At 40.6% G+C, this 18,888-nt stretch overlaps 2 protein-coding genes and 1 pseudogene across 3 annotated transcripts; 2 read left to right on the top strand and 1 right to left on the bottom strand.

The window, feature by feature from the left end:
• Positions 1 to 942: 942 nt before the first annotated feature.
• Positions 943 to 3,584, top strand: LOC146582624 (toll-like receptor 1). Its single transcript, XM_085245556.1, has one exon. It carries the CDS (start codon positions 943 to 945, stop codon positions 3,397 to 3,399), a length of 2,457 nt encoding a protein of 818 aa, XP_085101682.1. The 3' UTR covers positions 3,400 to 3,584.
• On the bottom strand, positions 3,566 to 11,536 carry LOC146582623 (integrator complex subunit 10-like; annotated as a pseudogene).
• Positions 10,874 to 15,408, top strand: LOC146582622 (mitochondrial nicotinamide adenine dinucleotide transporter SLC25A51-like). Of its 2 annotated transcripts, none has more exons than XM_085245588.1 (2): positions 10,874 to 10,999; positions 12,861 to 15,408. In XM_085245588.1, exon 2 carries the CDS (start codon positions 12,913 to 12,915, stop codon positions 13,843 to 13,845), a length of 933 nt encoding a protein of 310 aa, XP_085101714.1. In that variant the 5' UTR covers positions 10,874 to 10,999; positions 12,861 to 12,912; the 3' UTR covers positions 13,846 to 15,408. The 2 variants fall into 2 exon arrangements, with proteins under 2 accessions (XP_085101714.1, XP_085101704.1); XM_085245578.1 differs by lacking the exon at positions 10,874 to 10,999 and adding an exon at positions 11,165 to 11,335.
• Positions 15,409 to 18,888: the final 3,480 nt, after the last annotated feature.

The raw sequence follows: 18,888 nt of genomic DNA, 5'->3' as shown, positions 1-18,888 counted from the left end.
AAACAAGTTTAGAAAGGATACTGTTACACACTGCTTCCTATAAAGTGATCGTTAAGTCAAATCCTTACTTCTCCCCAGCAGTTTCTGAGAATTGTAGCCAACAAAAAGGTAGACAGCATTTATTTTAAACAAAAACTACTCCAAGAGTGCAAACCTCCACTAAGGCAGCTCACTCTCTGGGTAGTTTCTTACTTTTAAGGATATAATATTGTGTTTTGTATATATTTGTTTAGTTTGAAACCCATTTTAATATACCTGACATTTTTTTGAGTATAATAATTTTTTCTTATTTGTATTCATGTAGGTGCAGTACATGTGTGGCATTTATTTTTGTTGTTTATTAAAATTTAAAGTTAGTTATTTGCAATTGACTGGACACAAATCACTTAATCATATTATATGACATTATACTACATTATATATGTCACGAACTTGACTCCGAGCATTATTATTATATGCATTTTGGAGCCAATGCTGTATTGACTCCAAAACTCTTGAAAAGAAAGGCAGATGTGAAATGTAAATGTGAGATCAGAGGTCAAATTTGCAATGAAATTTGGATGCAAACTATAATGTGATCGTTAAAATCCCACAACATCAGTATCTTCCCCTAAATGTTGGCAATACGAACAAAAGCAGTAGAATTTTAAACATATCTTCTGACTTCTTCTTCAGTGTCAGACATCCAAGGTAACGTGATATTTAGAATCTCCTTTTTTTAAATTTTTGATCAATATTGTTAATTATTATTAAGTTGACCTTGATAACCCTGGTATATGTAACCAAATTATAATGTATTGTTAACATGACTCCACTTTTTAACATTACAAACATTTATCAGAATTTATTCAAATCATTTTAAGCTATTATATATTTACAGACAGAATGACACACAGACAAATGCTACCCGTTTAATGGCTATATTTTCTTATACAAGCTACAATGAGGGTCACAGCAGCCGTACTCTGGACAGCAGCCGTGTTGGTGGGACTTCAGAAGAGCACTTCATCACCTGACAACTTTGTAGACCGATCATCCCAAAACCTCTCCTCTGTCCCAACTGACCTGCCACAGACGACTGAGTTTTTAGACCTCTCTCGCAACTACATACGTCAGCTTCACAATGGAGACTTTCAAAAAACCACTCACCTCAGGTTCCTGAATGTGTCATGGAATAATTTGGAGGAGATCGATCCACAGACTTTTCTTGACACGCCTCTCCTGGAACATCTGGACCTGTCGCACAACAATCTCAAGAATCTCTCAGGTCAACAATACCTGCTACACACAGTGAACCTCCTGGTGCTAAACTTGGCCTTTAACAGATTTCTTACCATGACATTGGGGAGTGAGTTCAGCTCTCTTGTAAAACTGGAAAGATTAACAGTTGGAGCAAAAAACATCAGCGTGGGTGACTTCAAGAACATTGCTAAAGTGAAACTACGTACATTGACGTTATTACTAGAGGATGGACTTTATTATGAAGCAGGCAGCCTGGAGGATGTTCATGCTCAAAGGCTGCAGATAGCCTTTGGACATAATCAAAAAATTGACCGTAATCTGACTGCTGATGCTCTGTCTCTGTTTGCTGAAGTGGAGATGATGAATATGATAAATGGCTACAAAGACCTAAGTAAGCAGCTAAGAGAGACGGTGAAAATCCACACAACGAGTTTTTATCTCACCAACATAACAATTAAATGGCACGACTTAACTGAATATGTAAATGTGGCTCTAAATACAACTTTGAAACATGTTCGTGTTTCTGAAATGAATGTAAAGAATCCTCCTCACTACACAACTGAAGTGATCAAAACATCACAGGTGATTTCTTTCACAGCCAGCCAGGCAGTGGTAACAAGTTTCCAATTCTCACAGGAGGCTTTATACAACTTTTTCATCAGCATGCCAGTGGAGAGTGTTGCGATTACTGACGCACCAATGATACACATGACCTGTCCCAAGTCACAGAGTCCAATACGCCAGCTGGATTTTTCCTTTGGTGCTATGTCTGATTCCATCTTCTCAAGTGCGGTGGGTAAAAACGTAGTTGAATGTCAGAACCTGCGTAACCTGAAGAACTTGACTCTGGTAGGCAACAGTCTTAAAAAACTTGAGTTACTGAGCCAACGTTTTCGATATATGTCGTCCCTGCAACATCTGGACCTCAGCATCAACTCCATAGGGTATGACCAGTCATCACAGTGCATCTGGCCAGCAAGCATCACCAATATAAATCTGTCTTCTAATAGTTTGACTGAGTCAGTTTTTCAATGTCTACCAAATGGGACACAGATACTGGACCTCCAGAACAACCAGATTTCGGTGGTTCCGCAATCCATCTTTAAACTGAGAAACCTTTCAACTCTGAATCTAAATGCTAACCGGCTGCGGGACCTGCCAGGTTGTGGCACTTTCCCCACACTCCACAAGCTTCTGCTCAGGTCAAATTCTCTCCATGCCCCATCTGTGAACATATTGGAAAGCTGTCCCGAACTGCATATCCTAGATGTCAGTTTTAACCCCTTCACCTGTACCTGCACTCTCAGAGGTTTCATAAAGCTCGCTATCAATTCTGAAAAGAACAACAACAACCAATCAGGTATTGAGCTGCTGAACTGGCCACAGGGCTATTACTGCACATACCCCGAGGACGTTAGAAACTCAACTTTAAGAGACATCTCGATCCCAGAGGTCTCCTGCAGCATTGGCCTTCTAGTGGTTGCAATTTTGGTTCCAGCAGGGACACTGATTATTTCCATTGTGATTCTGTGTCACTGTTTGGATGTTCCCTGGTACATGGGCATGATCTGGCAGTGGACAAGAGCCAAACATCGTGCAAGACTGCAACAAGCTCGGCCCGAGGATCTGGTGGGTCTGGAGTTCCACGCGTTTGTGTCTTATAGCCAGCACGATGTTGACTGGGTGCGCAATTCCCTTCTTCCCAACCTCGAAGGCCCCGCAGGAGGGCTTAGAATCTGTCATCACGAGAAACATTTTGTGCCGGGAAAGACGATCATTGAGAACATCATCAGCTGTGTGGAGAAATGCAGGCGCTCTGTGTTTGTCCTCTCTGCTCACTTTGTCAAGAGCGAGTGGTGTCATTACGAGCTCTACTTCGCCACCCACCAACGTCTCACTCTGGGCTCAGACAGCATTGTGCTGGTACTGCTTGAGCCTCTGCCTCAATACCTAATCCCATCCAAGTACTACCAGCTGAAGTCCATGATGAACCGCCACACATATCTGGAGTGGCCTCAAGACAGGGCAAAACAAAGGTTATTCTGGGCTAACCTCAGAGCTGCCCTACAGACTGACCTGCCCAATGCTCCAGTCACACAAGTACAGGAGCATTGGGCAGAGGAAAGACTTGAAGAGGGACACAGATTAAAGGGGTAAAAAAAGGGCTACAGAAGTATTTGGATACACTGGAAATACATCATAGCTACCCTGCACCTTTAAAGACCGGGCACCTTTTAGGGTTAATTTATCTCATTTGTTTAATTAGCATTTAATGACCATCTGATATGATTGCAATGTATAAATTATGAAATAACACATAAACTTGTTTAAACCATTCAAGTAACATTTAATGGAAACATCCATACAAACTAACAATTTGATTCAAGATTGTAGCAAAAACATTACCTAACAAAAAGTATCAAAAATGCACTTTAAGTTTTCTGTCATTACTGACTCCGGCAAGACATCACAATATGAAATGTGGTGGTTATTTATGTTACCATCTCAACTTTGTACCACTGATGAAGAAAAAATACACATACTGTAATGTGAAAATGAAAGCAGTTGTCTATCAGTATTGTTGCTAACACTCTAAAAAGAGAAGTTCACTATGAAGGTAAAGAATAAGCCTGCATGTTAAGAGTTCAGTGCTGGCTGAGAAAGACAAGAGAGCTGGAAATGTGTCTGCAGAGAATCAGCTTTCTTGGTCATTAAGTCAGTCCACTTGCATTTAAATTGTGCCTGAAACCTCACAAGCTAAAGTCCAGGTGTCAGGGAAGCGACTGGATGATGATTATTTTCTCATTAATGCAGAAACGGTGAAGCACAGCAAGCAAGTTTTCCCCACAACGCGACACCTGCCTCTCCATGGCCAGACGGAAATCCTCCTTCACTCCTTTGGTGATTCCTCGAGTCACTGTGTGGTGTCTGGAAGAGGAAAAATACTTTTTTTTAAAAAATAAATGCAAACATAGACATGGTCAGAAATAGGGTTTTATGAGATACCTTAAAATAAACAGAGGCTTAGATTATATAACCTATGCAATAAAAATAACTCATAAATACTTCAGGTTACATTTTCCTTACACACACACATAAATCAGACAAACAGCATTTTCAGTCTTTTCAAATAAAACATAAAATAAAACATTCCATTATAATAATAATCAAAACCACATGAAACATGTCCACACATGAAATGAGATCAAGAGTTATGACAAGGCAAAATAACTAAATTCACTATACAAAAACACCAACATCGTCTTCTGTAACAACAACAGTGATGACCACAGAAAGGCGAATAATGGCTCAAATAAACAAACGCCGACAGAAATCAAAGAACGACTAACTCTTGATGTAAAATGACAGGCCCAAATTAAAACTGGGGGATGACAAGCCTTGAAGCTGGGGATGAAGGAAGGGTGACTGGTGGGGTGGTAGGGGCGGGATGGGGACTGTGGGAGGAGGGGCCTGGGGTACCTGTCCATCGTCTGCACCCCTTGTAGCAGGAGAGTATTTAACTCCACCCCCAGGGCAGGGCTAGGGTTCCTGAGGGACAGCAACATTCAACAACTGTCAGTGAGGGTGCATTCAAACGTCTGAACTTCTACAGTAATGAACGAAGGAGTCAGAAAACAGTTTTTTCTTTCTTCACTTAAACCATGAACTCCTTCTCTTTATAAACGCCCACTCCATTTACAGCTTTTTCAGTTTAAAAGGTCAATTTTTCCCACAGGCCTTGTCTATGTAGATCAGTCAGTAGCACTGTCCTCTTTTAAAAGCACACCAACAGAAAGGGAGAGTGCAGTCACGATGCCAACTAAAGAAACGCTCATAATGGGAAGGAGGTTGCTTACTTGATCAGCATTCCCTGATTGGGCAGCAGCTCCAGCTGAATTCTACCTCCTTCTGGAGTACGCAGGTATGCAAACTCTTCCAGCATGTCAATGTCTGAGAAAAACCATGAGTTTAAGGAAACCAACATCCAACACATAAAGGAATCACAAAGAGAACTGTTTATTTACACCAAAATAAAGGCAAGAAATCAAGGCAAAAAGGATACTGGTGACATAGTTGAAGAAATTCTCATACTGGAAGCTGCCTTGTTGGCAGATTTTGTCCACTGCCTTTAAAAACAGCATCTCGCCCTGTGGCCAGTCGTACTGCAGGAGCACCACCACGTGACCAAGGGACAGGTCATCACGACTGTCGGTGAAGGCACGTAGCTGATTGGCCAAAAAAGGGGGAAAAAAGGAAACAAAGATTGTCACAGTCTCATTAAGCCTTACAGCACGGAGCATGTCTCCTCAAAGTCTGCATAAGAAAACGTATCCAAGCCCTTGCACCCACTTATTTCCACAGATGTATCCTGTCTATGTACCTTAAAGCAGGCAAGCATCAGCTGGAGACAGAACGGCAGCACAGATTTGCTGGTGCATGGAAGTAATCGCAAGTCATTACCTGGTTAAAACCAAAGAACAGGGAATGTTAACAGTACTCAAAGCAACATATAAATACAGACGGCCACAAACGTAGTCATATCTCAGATTAGCGAAAAAAAAAAAAAATCAAAACTGTTCATGAACAGAATCAGTGAGTAGATTCAGGAAACTTTTACCTTTCCTCGTTTTGGTCTTGACTCTAACCGGATCCTCTGGGGTCTTTGGTGCTTCCTGGTTTGGGGGTAGTAGGCCACTGACAACTTCAAGCAGTTTCTCACAGGCCATCTGTCAAAAGAAACAGCACCATACAAAACTATTACACACAATTTGACTGGACAAAGGACATGTTGTTAGGCTAAGAAACTTATACTAATATAGTAAAACTGACTAAATGACAGAGCTGTGATGGACCAGGTCTGTCAGCTTGGTTTAGAGAAAATTGAATAAAAGTGATGCAAGTTGTTCTAAACACCTGAATTTAATCTAGGACATTTTAACCCATTTTAACTGTAGTGCCACCTTCAGGCCAGTTGGTGTCACTGATTTGTTTTTCATACATGGAAAACATTTTATTATACAATCACATATTTTAAGTAAATATATATGTAAAAAAAAAAAAAACAAATAAATTATATATGACCAATTACAAATCAAAAGTTTCAATGTGAATCAATAAATGTTACAGTAAAGTATATTTCCTGCCAGCTGTGCTTTCATAAAATAAAAATAAAAAAGTTGAAATATTCAATCAATTACTGTCTTTATTTTCTTTATTTAAGTTTTCTGCCTTAATATTGTGTGCACATTCCCAAATTCAGTTCATTACTTCTCTCAGCTACATTTGTTTTAAAACATACTGTATAAATACATTTGACATGATTTATGAAAAAGAAAGGCATATAAGCATATGCATGTCTCCTGACAAAACCAAAATAATGTACGCTAAGAGTGTGTTTGTGTGCATGTGTATACCCTGTACTCTCCCAGGGTGTAGTGGCAGGATGCCTGCTGTATGAAGGCCCTGTGGTGCTCCAGACTGGCCTGACCTGAGGGACTCTGTGGCCCAGGCTGAGGCTGCTGCACTGCAGCCATCTGGTGCAGGCTAGAGAGGGCCTTGCGGTACTGTCCCTGGAGATAATACATTAGCACATAATCAGTATATAACCAAAGACAACTTAGAAAAGATATTATATCCAAATGTTGATTAATGTGTTAGCTTAAGTGTATTTAAATTATATTAAAATAGCCAGTTTCATCTGCCAACTTCAACCAGTTTTATTGCGTGCATTTGCCTCATTCTTTAAATTCTATATAACTTAAAATGTACACTCTCCAGCCACTTTATTAGGTATATCTGTAGGTCAGAGGCGAAGGTCCAGATGGCTTTGAGCTGATAGGAAGATGAAGGTAACTCAAAAACCCCCAGAGAGGATCATTTAAAAGTCACAGCCTAACTGAGTACTTTTGCTGACCATCTCCATCCCTTTATTGCCACAGTAGCCATCTTCTGATTTCTCTGGTTGTTTCCAGCAGGATAACATGCCATGTCACAGGGAATTTTTGAAGGCAAAGTGGTCAGTGAGTGCCTGCATCTGTATAATCTGTTCTTTCTTATGCAATAATTGCATTTCCCAACGTTGATCGGGGCTATTTAATTCAAAGCAGTATTAAAATGATGGCATATTTTGATCCTAAAGCTAAAATAATAAGCTAAAGATGCTGCTGCTAACAAATAAAAGGGATGCAGATGATTTGTCACAAACAGAAAAGGTAAATTAAAAACGACTCTTGCCTGGTATATAATCATGTCGGTGAGGAATATTCGGAACCACAGCCAGCTGTCTGTCTTCCACGCGGCGCAGATCTTCTTGAACTCTTTGAGAGACATTAAAATGTACAATTTTCAGCTGTTCTGATAACAACCTTTTGATGTAGTGACAACATGACTGAACATAAAAATCTCCTACCAGCTTCCAGACCATCATGGGAGTGAAGAAGGTCCCAGCTTTCTCTCGCTGTGCGAAAGCTCTCCAAAGTCTCTGACCAGTTGGTCATGTCATTCTTGTTTACTAAAATGTGTCGACCACGGCCTTTCCCCAAACCTTCCTCATCATCTGAGCTCTATAATGACACACAGATCCAAATATAATCAAAAGAATTTCCCAATCTGGGATAATTAAAGTGTCTTACTTATATCTAAACTTTTCTCACCATAGTCTTCTCTCTTCCATCTGCTAGTTTGCGTTTCTTATGCGCATGTTTCAGTGCTCCTCGCTCCACCTCCACATCACTGTACACTGAGCTCAAATCCTCTACAAGGATCCACGGCCCGGAACTTAACCCACTGATTCCTAAAAAGAAAAAAATAACACTGAAACCTATTTGTAACATTTTACTCAAAAGATTACCGTAGATATATTAAATGAAGATGGAGATCTACAAAGGTAGAAGCTAACCGTGGAACAGTGCAGGCTGTACAGCTGAGACGTAGAAGAAGGCACTACGGAAGAGGACAAGTGCAGCGCAGATGACCACCTGACTGCAGCACCGGGCCCTCGTCTCTCCTTCTAGACCAGGCAGGTAGCGACACAGCTCCTTCACTCTCTGCAGCATCTCAATATAACTCCTACAGTGCAAATAAACACATGAAAACATTCCTTTGAAAAATTTAATTTTAAATAATCCCTTCAAAGTCATTGAACGATCCACATTTTAACCATCTATTATTTACATTTTACATGTGGGCACATTATATTTGTTTTATTATGTGTTTGTTTTTGTTTTTCTTTTGATTAAATTAAGATTTTTTTTTTACTTATTACCCACAATGTAACTCATATGTAATTTTAAAAAAGGCATTCTTCCTGGGGTCCTTAAACACTCAATCCAACATTTACAACACATGAACATAAAACAAGAAGGTAGCAAATAGCATTCAGTTTCTCAGAGAAAACATAAATACCTCATAAAAAGCTCACAGCATAACAAAGCATATGAGAGAAAACCAAAAAGACACAATCAAAAGAAGCCATAATTGACAACTGCAACAGTATTCCTGTACCATTTATAATTCTGCATCACATATAATGTAGTAACAAAATTCAACAATGCCACTTGCACAGTGTACTTACTAAACTAATGGACTGATAAGCACCCTTCTGGCCGAGCACTCAAAGTGCTCTATCAAATCGCACAAACATTCATACAGCCCTTTTACCTATGCCTAAGTGCTTTCTAGCATTCACACACCAACCAGCACTCTGATGGACGCTCTGACAGAAACTTGCGATTCAGTCGATCCACCGACCTTCTGGTTGGTAGATGACCCTCTCTACAACCTGAGCCACAACCACCCAAAGGTCATGTGCTTACAGGACCTGGTATTCCCAGGCAAACTCTCCAGGCCTGACCCCACTTAGCGTCCAAATCAGACAAATCAGGTATCCCTGAGCAAAGTATCCTACACTTTATGTCACCTTTGTGCAGGAACAACAGCAGTAGCTAAATAACAATGTGACAGGCCAAGTGATAGATTACCTCTGTCCCTTGTCTCCCTGCCACTCACATCGTGCCCCAACCACAGCAAGAATATCCAGCAGTTTCTCCCAAGGTTCTGCCACCACCGACGATTTTTCTGTCAGGGCCATCAATCACGTAACGCTGGGAAGCACGTGACACACTCGGTGACTTCAGAGCCCCACCTTCTTGAGAGCCTGAAACAGAAAACAAGAAAAACAAAGTAAATAGAAAAAAATAAATATTTCAAAGGCTTCACTATAAAGCCCACTAGAGAACTGAAATTTTTAAGAGTGAAAGTGATCCCACTGTGACAGCCCTAAAATAGAAAGCAAAGAACAAGTTCACCACAGTGTATCTTCACCTTGTATCTGTCCATCCGGCGAGGGCCCACGGGTAACATAACCAATGTAGAATTCTGCTGCTTTCAACATGTATTTCTGCATTAGGCTGGCAGGCAGACGCATATCCATGTTGTTTATAACCAAAGGAAGCACATCACACACTGTAGGAGGAAAAAACTGTATGAAGCAAGTGTTGTTTGGTTTTTCAGATGAAATGAAATGGATTCAAAGACAATATGTACTCACCAAAAAGCTTCCTGAAGCAGTTGACAGGAGTCTCCAAATTCTCTGATGCCTCTGCTTCCAGCAATGTCTCTCCTAAATTGACCTAACAGCACATCAGGTTCTTTAATAGCTTTTAACATTACATATAGTTTTCAAAAGACAATGCAAATACTAATATTACACACCCCATGTTGAACCACAGACTCTGGAAAGCGCTTCAGCAGTAACAGCAGCATCTCTGCCTTCTCCAAAGTGTTGAAACACTGCTCCGTGGCTTTCAGCAGCATCTCACACTGCACTCGACCAGGCAGTGTCTCAAAAAGTCCTGAAAATAAAATAAAAAAATAGTCTTTAGATTTTCACAAGAAGCATTGTTCATTGTCACACTTTTTAATGCATGCAATGAAGGGTTAAAACCCTCTCACCTCTCAGAAACTGTGCCTGCTTATCCTGAGAGTCACTCCGCAGGGCAGCTGTAATAACACTGATCTCACGCCAAACAATGGGCTGATCTGGAAAGTTTATGAACCTAAAGGGAAATCAAAACTAAGTAAGAGGTCAGACTCATGATAGGAAACTTGACATTAACGCTAAAAATGTAACTCACATGTCGTACAGCAGCCGCCCGGCTGAAGCTGTCTTTTCTGCATTACGTTCAATGATGTACATTTCATACTGTAAAAACAGGTCCAGAAACACGATGTGTAAGAAGATGTTTTTACTGACAGCTTTTGCAGCTAGAGGAGATGATTTGCGTTACCTGTATGTTGAAGTCTGCAGGGTAAAGGGTCCTGGCAGTGATGAGCCAGGCTTTGGCAGCACAGGGATCATCAGAGACCAGCTCCCGGGCTCTTTTCACCAAAAACTCACAGTCCTTTTGGGCTGACATTCTATACTTCTGGGTTTAGGTGCCGGATGTGACAAAATGTCAAAATATGCATGCGTGTTTTAATGTAGCAGCCAAATGTAACGTTACAGTTAGCCACATTAGCTAGCTAGCTAGCGTCAGCTATTTGGTTTTCAGCCGGCATATTTGCAATAACTGATCATCAGACCACCGCCTATTATCCAACTATTCTATTTCAATACAACTACTACACTTATAATGAGAAGCGAAAGCAAGTAAAAGATAAATCTCTATTTACCGACGCACTCACTAGCTTTACGATAGTGACGTCACGACGCGTTGTGTCGTTTTACGACAGCTACGTCGAATGGCTACCGGATCAGGTAAAATACAACAACAAAAATAAGAACAATTGTAACACGACTATTCTGATATGACGTACTTTAAAAACAATCAGGAAAATTTAAACAAATAAAGTTATTGAGGTTTGCACTGTTAAATACAATAAATTCTAAAATAAATCTCAAAACTACCTCCGAATCAGCCGTTACCCAATGCATACGGTTTCGGATCGACAGCAGTGCGCAGGCGTGGAAAAGCGCTGCTGTCACCTGCGTTTGTTAGGACTGCAGACGCGACCTACAGTAGTGGCCCAATTACCCAGCAGAAAGCAGCGCTCTACCTGTCCAGGGATAGGACAGCGGCTGGTTTCACTGCAGGTAAAGGTTCAGTTGTGGGCCAGGTCCTCATGTTACCAAAACTACGCGACTCTTATTTTGCCTGTTGACTTTCAGTGGCAGCGGACGATATTTCCAACCAAACATGGATCAACACTTGTCCGTTTGACTCTCTTCTTGCTAGCCACTTAGCATGCTAGTTGGACAATTGTCTTTGCGTAGCATGCAGTGACTATATATCTCATCACTTCCTCATTTTATCTTAAACGTAAACGTAAGCGAGGGGTGCAGGTACTAGCACCGTTGAGCTAGCTAGCTAACCAGTCCATCATTTCTATGTGTGGCTGCTACGCTAAGCGTGCTAACTCCTCAGTGATGTGTTTGTCCTTACTAAGTAATTCATACAGAAAACAAGTAATAGTGTTTCTATGTTCGAGAGGTCTTGCTATTTGTCTTGGAAAACTTGGAAAAATCTTGATGCGACACGTTACTGAATCCTAAAGAAACGGTACACAGAGGGCGTGTTCGCCTAAGATTAGGTTGTGTTAAGATGGTTTGTTTCCGCTCAAATTTGAGTCAAAATATCAAGATCAAAATAAGATTATGACTAACAATTTATTTAGTGCGACAATAATACCTTATTGTGTTAGATTATGACTTATTTTAAAGTAAATGTAGAGGTTTTAAGCAAGAAGGTGCAGTCGAATATCCAAAGTAAATGTAATGTACTGATTGTTATAGTTATGCAATAACATGCAAGATGCAGCATAATAAAAGGGATGGTTGGACTGTATTTCTGATTAGATGTCACAATTCTAACAGTGATCTGTATGCTTGGATATGGAATGTCCGTTTTTCATCGCAGGGAAGTTGGGTAATTTCTTCTAAAATATCATGGAAGCAAATCTGCAACAAAGAGGCGCAGAGACACAAAAATATTGGTTACTTTAAACTTGCAGGTGTTTTCAATGTCACAATGCAATTTCATGCAAAAGCAGCCATGTGGTCGTCTCGTGTTGTAATACTGACTTAAAACTGTGTCAAGAGTCTTTTGGTAGATTTCCTTTGACCTCTCCTGACCTTGCACCATTACCACCACTTCTCCTTTCTGTTGCTTTATATACTAAAGATGTTTTTGACAATTTCTTATAATTTTGGTGGGAACATCCATTTGTACTGCTGTTATTGTATGTTACAAGATGTATGCGTTGCATGTTTTGTATAAATAACTAAATTTAATGCTCAAGGCAAATAAAGGGTGTAGTCTATACATAACAGGTTTGCTTCCCTCATGACGTAGCATGCACGTATCAGGCTGCTAAGTTGTGTAATACTCTTATCAGTTGGCAGTTGTTGCAGTGTAATTGTAGAAGTCTAAGGCAGGTTATTGAGTTGGAAAAGTTCAGCCAGCTTTAGGCCACATTTAGAGAATATGAGCCACAGATAAATTTTTTATTTGTACTTCACAAATAATGTCATACTTAATATCTTTGTTTGGGTGAAGAGATATTAAAAAAAAAACACCTGCTGATATTTCTTCTTTTTAATGTGTTTCATAAATTTACAGAAGTATGTTGATGTGATGCTTGAGGATAAGGCTGTGGTGCACCGGGCCTCTGATGGCTGTTAGCACCATGGACTCCGAGTCAGCGCGGACACCTCAGACCCAAGCCCTGACAAAAGGAGGCCATTCCCTGTTGTCTGCTGGCATTCTGACCGCCAGGTTTGGACCTCAAGGGAAGCACTATGTTTGTGGTTCCCTTGCAGCTTTTACCAATATATTGTTGACCTTTCCGATCCAGAAAGTCCTTTTCCGCCAACAGCTGCATGGTGTGTTGGCCATCGATGCGGTGCGACAGCTCCAGAGGGATGGACTGAGGAATCTTTATCGGGGCTTACTTCCCCCACTTCTCCAAAAGAGCACTACAGTAGCCATCATGTTTGGCTTGTATGAGGACTTCTCTAGAGTCTTACTAGACCATGCTGGGAGCAGTGGCGTGCCAGAGCTGATTACAAGAAGCTTTGCTGCAGCTTTGGCAGGAACTGCAGAGGCCATCCTTACACCGTTTGAGCGTGTGCAGACTCTCCTACAAGACCACCGGCACCACGGGCGCTTCAACAACACAGCACACACCTTCCGGACACTTGTGACAGAGTATGGTGTGAGAGAGTGCTACCGTGGCCTCGTGCCCATACTACTGCGCAATGGCCCTAGCAATGTTCTCTTCTTTGGGCTCAGGGGACCCATTAAAGAGCAGCTCCCAGAAGCTACTAGCAAGGCAGGTAACTTGGTTAATGATTTTGTTTGCGGAGGGTTGCTGGGGGCAGGCCTTGGCATCATGTTCTACCCATTAAATGTCGTCAAATCGCGGGCTCAGTCTCAGGTGGGTGGAGCCTTCAATCCTTGCAGAGAGGTGCTGTTAACAGTGTGGAGAGAGAGGGGTGGCAGTATAGCCATGCTGTTCAGAGGAGCCCACCTCAACTACCATCGCTCTCTTCTCTCCTGGGGGATCATCAATGCCACCTATGAGCTGCTGCTGAAGCTCTTATGAGAAGAGGAATGGAGAGGAAAAATGAGATCTAGATTGGAAGAGAAAGTGTTTTAAGGGAGGGGTGTTGAGCGGAGGAACAGAGCCAGTCTAAAGTGACAAATGAGAGGTTGTAAAGTAAAGTCGGTGCACTTGCTGTCCAACATTTCCAGAACTAAAAGATAACAGTAAAGTTGTACTTCTGACTGGGGCCAACAGTCACTGTAAGATAACTGCCTGCTATTGTTACTTTCTGCTGTTGTCAAAGTGTTAAAAGCAGGCAAAACTTGTGCCAGGGTCCAGTTAATATGCCCGTGTTTGGTCTGTGTTGTAAAGTTTGAGGACGCACACAAAGCTCCATCAATCTTTTTCAAAGATTTAAAAGGAAACTTTAAAACTTGAGTGATTTCCTGTTTTGTGGGAGAATCCCTCTCTGTGGACATGCTGTTTGCTGTGATGTTTGTTTGTCCAAGAGCGCCGCCTCCTGTGAAGAGAAGTTCTGCCACTTAAACAGTTTTGTGCTTTTTCCCCATGTTTAGAGCATTGTTCTTGTGCTCACCAGTTCAGATTGAAGTAAGACATAAGACGGCAAATGTTTAAGTGACTGTTGAAATCAGTATTAGCAGTGCACAAAGTCTAGGAATTTTCAACAAAAGGAACAAAGAAATAAGAAGATTTTTCCCTTTTTTCTATTTTTTACAACAGAAAGGTCTCAGTTTTCACACGTGAGTCAGTTAATTGACATTTTTGTTAAATAATGTTTTGTCTTGATTTATTTTCTGAAGTGCTATTGCCAGTGTGTGGGGTTTTTTTCTTTTCCTTTTTTTGGTTTTGTGGTTTTGTTTTTGTTTATTTCGGGGGGTTTTTTTGTGTGTGTGTGTGTGTGTGTTTTGATAAGTGCCCTGTGGTGTACTCTCTTGTCAGTTTTTTTTTTTTTTTTTTAATTGAAATACAGGGAGGAAAAAAAAACAGTCTTGATGTGTAAGATGGCAAATAGGAGAAGAAGACCTGTGGTTGAGTTCTGCATCACTACTGCTCTTTTATTGGCTATGAGACAAATGTTCCTCACTGGTTGTTTCCTTTTTTAAAACTTACATAAATAAAATAAATGGCAGTATCTCTCCCCCCTTTTGCTCTCACTTTAATATCTTCTCTTGTCACGCTTGCTCTCCCCTCTGTCTGTAACATCTGTTGACATAATGGGCTCAGATTTCAAGCTTGAGTAGCTGCAGTCACCATACTGCAGCTCTTGCTGAGTTCGACAACCCGAAGAGGAAAGGCATGCTGCTTGGACACTTGAGAGAGAGGCTTCATAGTAGTGGCACAGAGAGAAGACGGGGACAGAGGGTAATGTTCAGTGGCACAAAAAGCTCAAGCTGCCATGTAAATGGATCACTCGGCCTATTTCTTCAAGTCTTTTCATTCTAATATCCTCTTCAAAAGTGTATCAAATAACGCTGTTTATCACTTTCCTGAAGCAAAAGTTTCTGGATCACTACGAAAATGAAATGTCACGTTAGTAATTGTGCTAAAATGTTTTAAATCTCAGTTAAAACCTGAATAAATACAGAAGTACTTCAGGAAAAATGAGCTGACTGTCATTTTTTCACCTAGAGAGAAGAAAGATTTTCCTTTACGTAACTGAGACACACATATGTTATGAAACAGTTTTTGTGTCTGTTTTGTGACCTCATTGCTCTGTACCTATGAGTCATACAATGATAATGTGTAAACTATTCGACCTGTTTTTCCCGTTTATTAATTATAATCCCTTCTTTGTAAGTGACAACACTTATGCAATGTGCGTAAGTGTTGTCAAGGATTTTTGTTTAAAAGAAATGACATCAAGTCAGCACTGTGAGACTGAGTTTTGGGTCAGCACAGAGTACCACTTTCTAGCTTGCTGTGTGAAGAAGTCTGACAGCAGATGATGATCAGATTAAGGACAATCTGACAGAGGGACTTTAGATCAAGAAGCGCTGAACTGCTGTTGCTTCAAAGCCTCTCAGCTCTCTTTGCACCACATCAAGTGTCCTTCTGACTGCTGTCTTAGATGAAATCTAACTTTTTTTTATGTGCAAATTTATCTAAAAATCCTTTTTAATCATAGTAGCAGAAATATTGCTTGAACTCTGCTAATTGGCTCTCCACATAGTTTGAAGACCAGTACCAAAAAAGCAAAAAGGGGAGGGGGTGGCCTCATGCATAGACAAACACTGCCATCTTGAAACTGTAGGAAATTAACACTGAAAAAACAATCCTACAATCTTCATTCGTTATTGTACTGTGCAGAAATCTTGAGCCACCCCTCGTTTCTTTATACTATGCTTCCAATAAACCAGATTTGTTATATTGCTCTTGAGCAATCGTTTTCGGAAGCAGGGTGGGATCATCTTGATACAGAAGGGAGCAAAAGGCACCTAATAGCCAAATAATAGCTTTGCTATTTCTTCAAGAAGCCTGGAGAACCATTCCTGAACACTACTTAAAGAATTTACTCTACTAAGAGAGTTCACACTATGGTGAAGAATGAAGGTGGTCACACCAAATGTTGACTTTCAAGTTCACTAGAATTGTGCAAACTCAGTTTTTGCATTTTATGCTGTATGTTTCATGTATCTTTACATACATTTCAATAAATTGTTGCACCAATTTACAGTTTTCCTTGCAACATATAAAGAAATAAGGGGTGACCCAAGACTTTTGGAGTTGGAGCGTAAAGATGGTACAGAGGCTATGAGATTCATAAATATTAGTTTATCTGCTGAAGTGAAATATTCACCATGGGGTTGAATATCGGTGTGCAGTGATATCTCTTATGATCTCATAAATAACACTCGATATTTGTGAATGGAGCTTCATGAATTGCTTGTTGGTAAATGAAAGTACACACAGTTCCCAAATATTCAAGACAGCATTATTAAGGTCAGTGTTTCATTTATTCCCAAACAATACATTTCTTGGTACACTAACTTCATGTTTTATGTGGGGATGGAAAAGTGGCTGCTTCTGTAGAAACACAGTGGACTCTCTGACTATGAAATGCTGTTCATACAATGTTCCCGTACAGGAAAGAGTTAGTGACACAGGCACTCTTTACTGATGGAGCCAGCCTAATGAACAACAGGAGACCCTCCTGAGACACAACGTCTTGACGTTAGCATGGTGATGGCTGCACAACTACCTTAACAAAATTTCCCTCAGTCATCAGTCTGGAAGATTAAATACACTACCTTTCCCCTCACCAGCTGTTTCTCAGCACTTAAGCAGTCTTTATTTCAGCTAATCCCCTTATCATATTTGAATAAGCAACCGCTGACTGATTTGGCTTAATTAGCTTCCTGTTGTTTGTAGGTGGCTCGAGTAAATCCTTCAAATCGGATGGCGTCATGTGATATGGAGGAGCTGATAAGTGAACACTGTACATCAGCAAACCGATTGAGCAACGTAGTCCTTTTACTGAAAGTTCACAGACATCAGTATAGACAGAAGTCTTTATATTGACAAAATGCTAATGCCATGCAACCTTGCAAAATGTTGCATTCCTTAATGCAGAAAGTTTTCCAGAAACAAGACAAAAACCAACATTCCAAACAAAGAAAGCATCCATTATATTCAAGCAAACATAATGCAGCTGCTGTTTGTTTTTAATGTTAGCGCAAAAAACAACAGAGTATGTGGGGGGGTTGAGGGGTTTATGTTTGCATAGCCATAAACTAAAGTAGGGACAGAATAGGACACAGAGATATAAATGTATATCTACAGTTCTGACCCCAGCATTGACCATCAGCCCATCCATCAGTCAGTACTCAGTTAATAAAGTGGTGCACCCAAAGACGAAACATTGGCAGGGAACAGTTGTGGCTCAGTGTTTTAAGACTTTGGATCTTTGCTACATCTGGATAGAGTTTAACAGTCACTCTTGTGCCTCGTCAAAAAAACCCAAAAAACTACATAAATAAGGTCCCCTGTTTGGGTGGACCTCACCCACACATTCCCAGAAAATATATACTGTATGTAGTGTCCTTTGGATGAAAACTAGAGTAATATTATAATACTGCATACGATTGGGTAATGGGGTTATATCCAGGAAGCATTCACACAAAGTCAGGTATGGACCGGGAAGGGGCAGAAAAACAGTTTACACAAGGGTACATGTCTCAAAAAAAGGTGCAATCTGTAACAGTCAAAAGTGCTCTCCCTGCTGTGTAATGGTATAGTTGTGACTGTAATGTTGAAAAACTAAATCCTTACAAAGGTGCAAAACCTGCACATATAAAACAAATCAGTTTATTACTATATTTCGCAAGTGAGATACAGAATAGTTCCTGTAGTTTGTCAGTAAATGTACCGTAATCATAAACGTAGAAAATGACAATTTACAGATTACACCTTGTGGAGTGGAGCAATATTTAAAGCAGCAAAAAGATAACGTAATACTGTCTCAAAGGGGAGGGGGAAAAAAAAAAGTTCCAGTGACATCCATAGTTCTTTTTTTTCCTCACCAGAGACCTGCCAGTCACAGATCATGGTGCAAATATTGTAAAAATAAATACATAAATACATACATGGGTAATTCATCATTACATACATACACATATTGTATCATAAAATAAGAGAATTATGAGATAATTATAAAATTCATATGTACAAATGCATAGTCCGTATGCGTCCAAGGAGAGGTTTAGCAACGAAGTGACATCGCTTCGTTTTAGGGGTGTGTTTGGTGTTTGTGTTTCAATGTGGGTGTGTGTGTGATGTGTGTGCTGTGGTGTGGTGTGGTGTGCATGGCACTTACTGTACAAGAACACAAGCATTACACACCAGATAGCTCTGTGCTGCTTCTTCTTGTCTTCACCTCTAGAGTCAGTGCGTTATTAGTGGGTAAAAGTTCACAGATCAAAAGTTTAGAGGTACATGTCCGGGTGTGTCCGAGGGCTCTACCGTGGGTGTCCGGAAGAGCTGAGTGAGTGCGAATACAGACGAGATGAGCACAGTGCATCGTTTGGCTAGCAGCCTTACCCCGTCGACCTCTCCCTGACCCTGTACGGTCCCATTGACGCCCCC

This window comes from Mchenga conophoros, linkage group LG2, assembly GCF_057382185.1.
Source record: "Mchenga conophoros isolate Kocher_MC1m ecotype Shallow Benthic linkage group LG2, M_conophoros_male_GT1.1, whole genome shotgun sequence".
In the NCBI taxonomy this organism is placed as follows: Eukaryota; Metazoa; Chordata; class Actinopteri; order Cichliformes; family Cichlidae; genus Mchenga; species Mchenga conophoros.
Note: the sequence above shows the minus strand (reverse complement) of the source record. Positions and strands in the feature narration are given on the sequence as shown.

Bases quoted from the DNA above. Each gene is read 5' to 3' on its own strand.
- LOC146582622 (XM_085245588.1), top strand. From the start codon at position 12,913: ATGGCTGTTAGCACCATGGACTCCGAGTCAGCGCGGACACCTCAGACC.
- LOC146582624 (XM_085245556.1), top strand. From the start codon at position 943: ATGAGGGTCACAGCAGCCGTACTCTGGACAGCAGCCGTGTTGGTGGGA.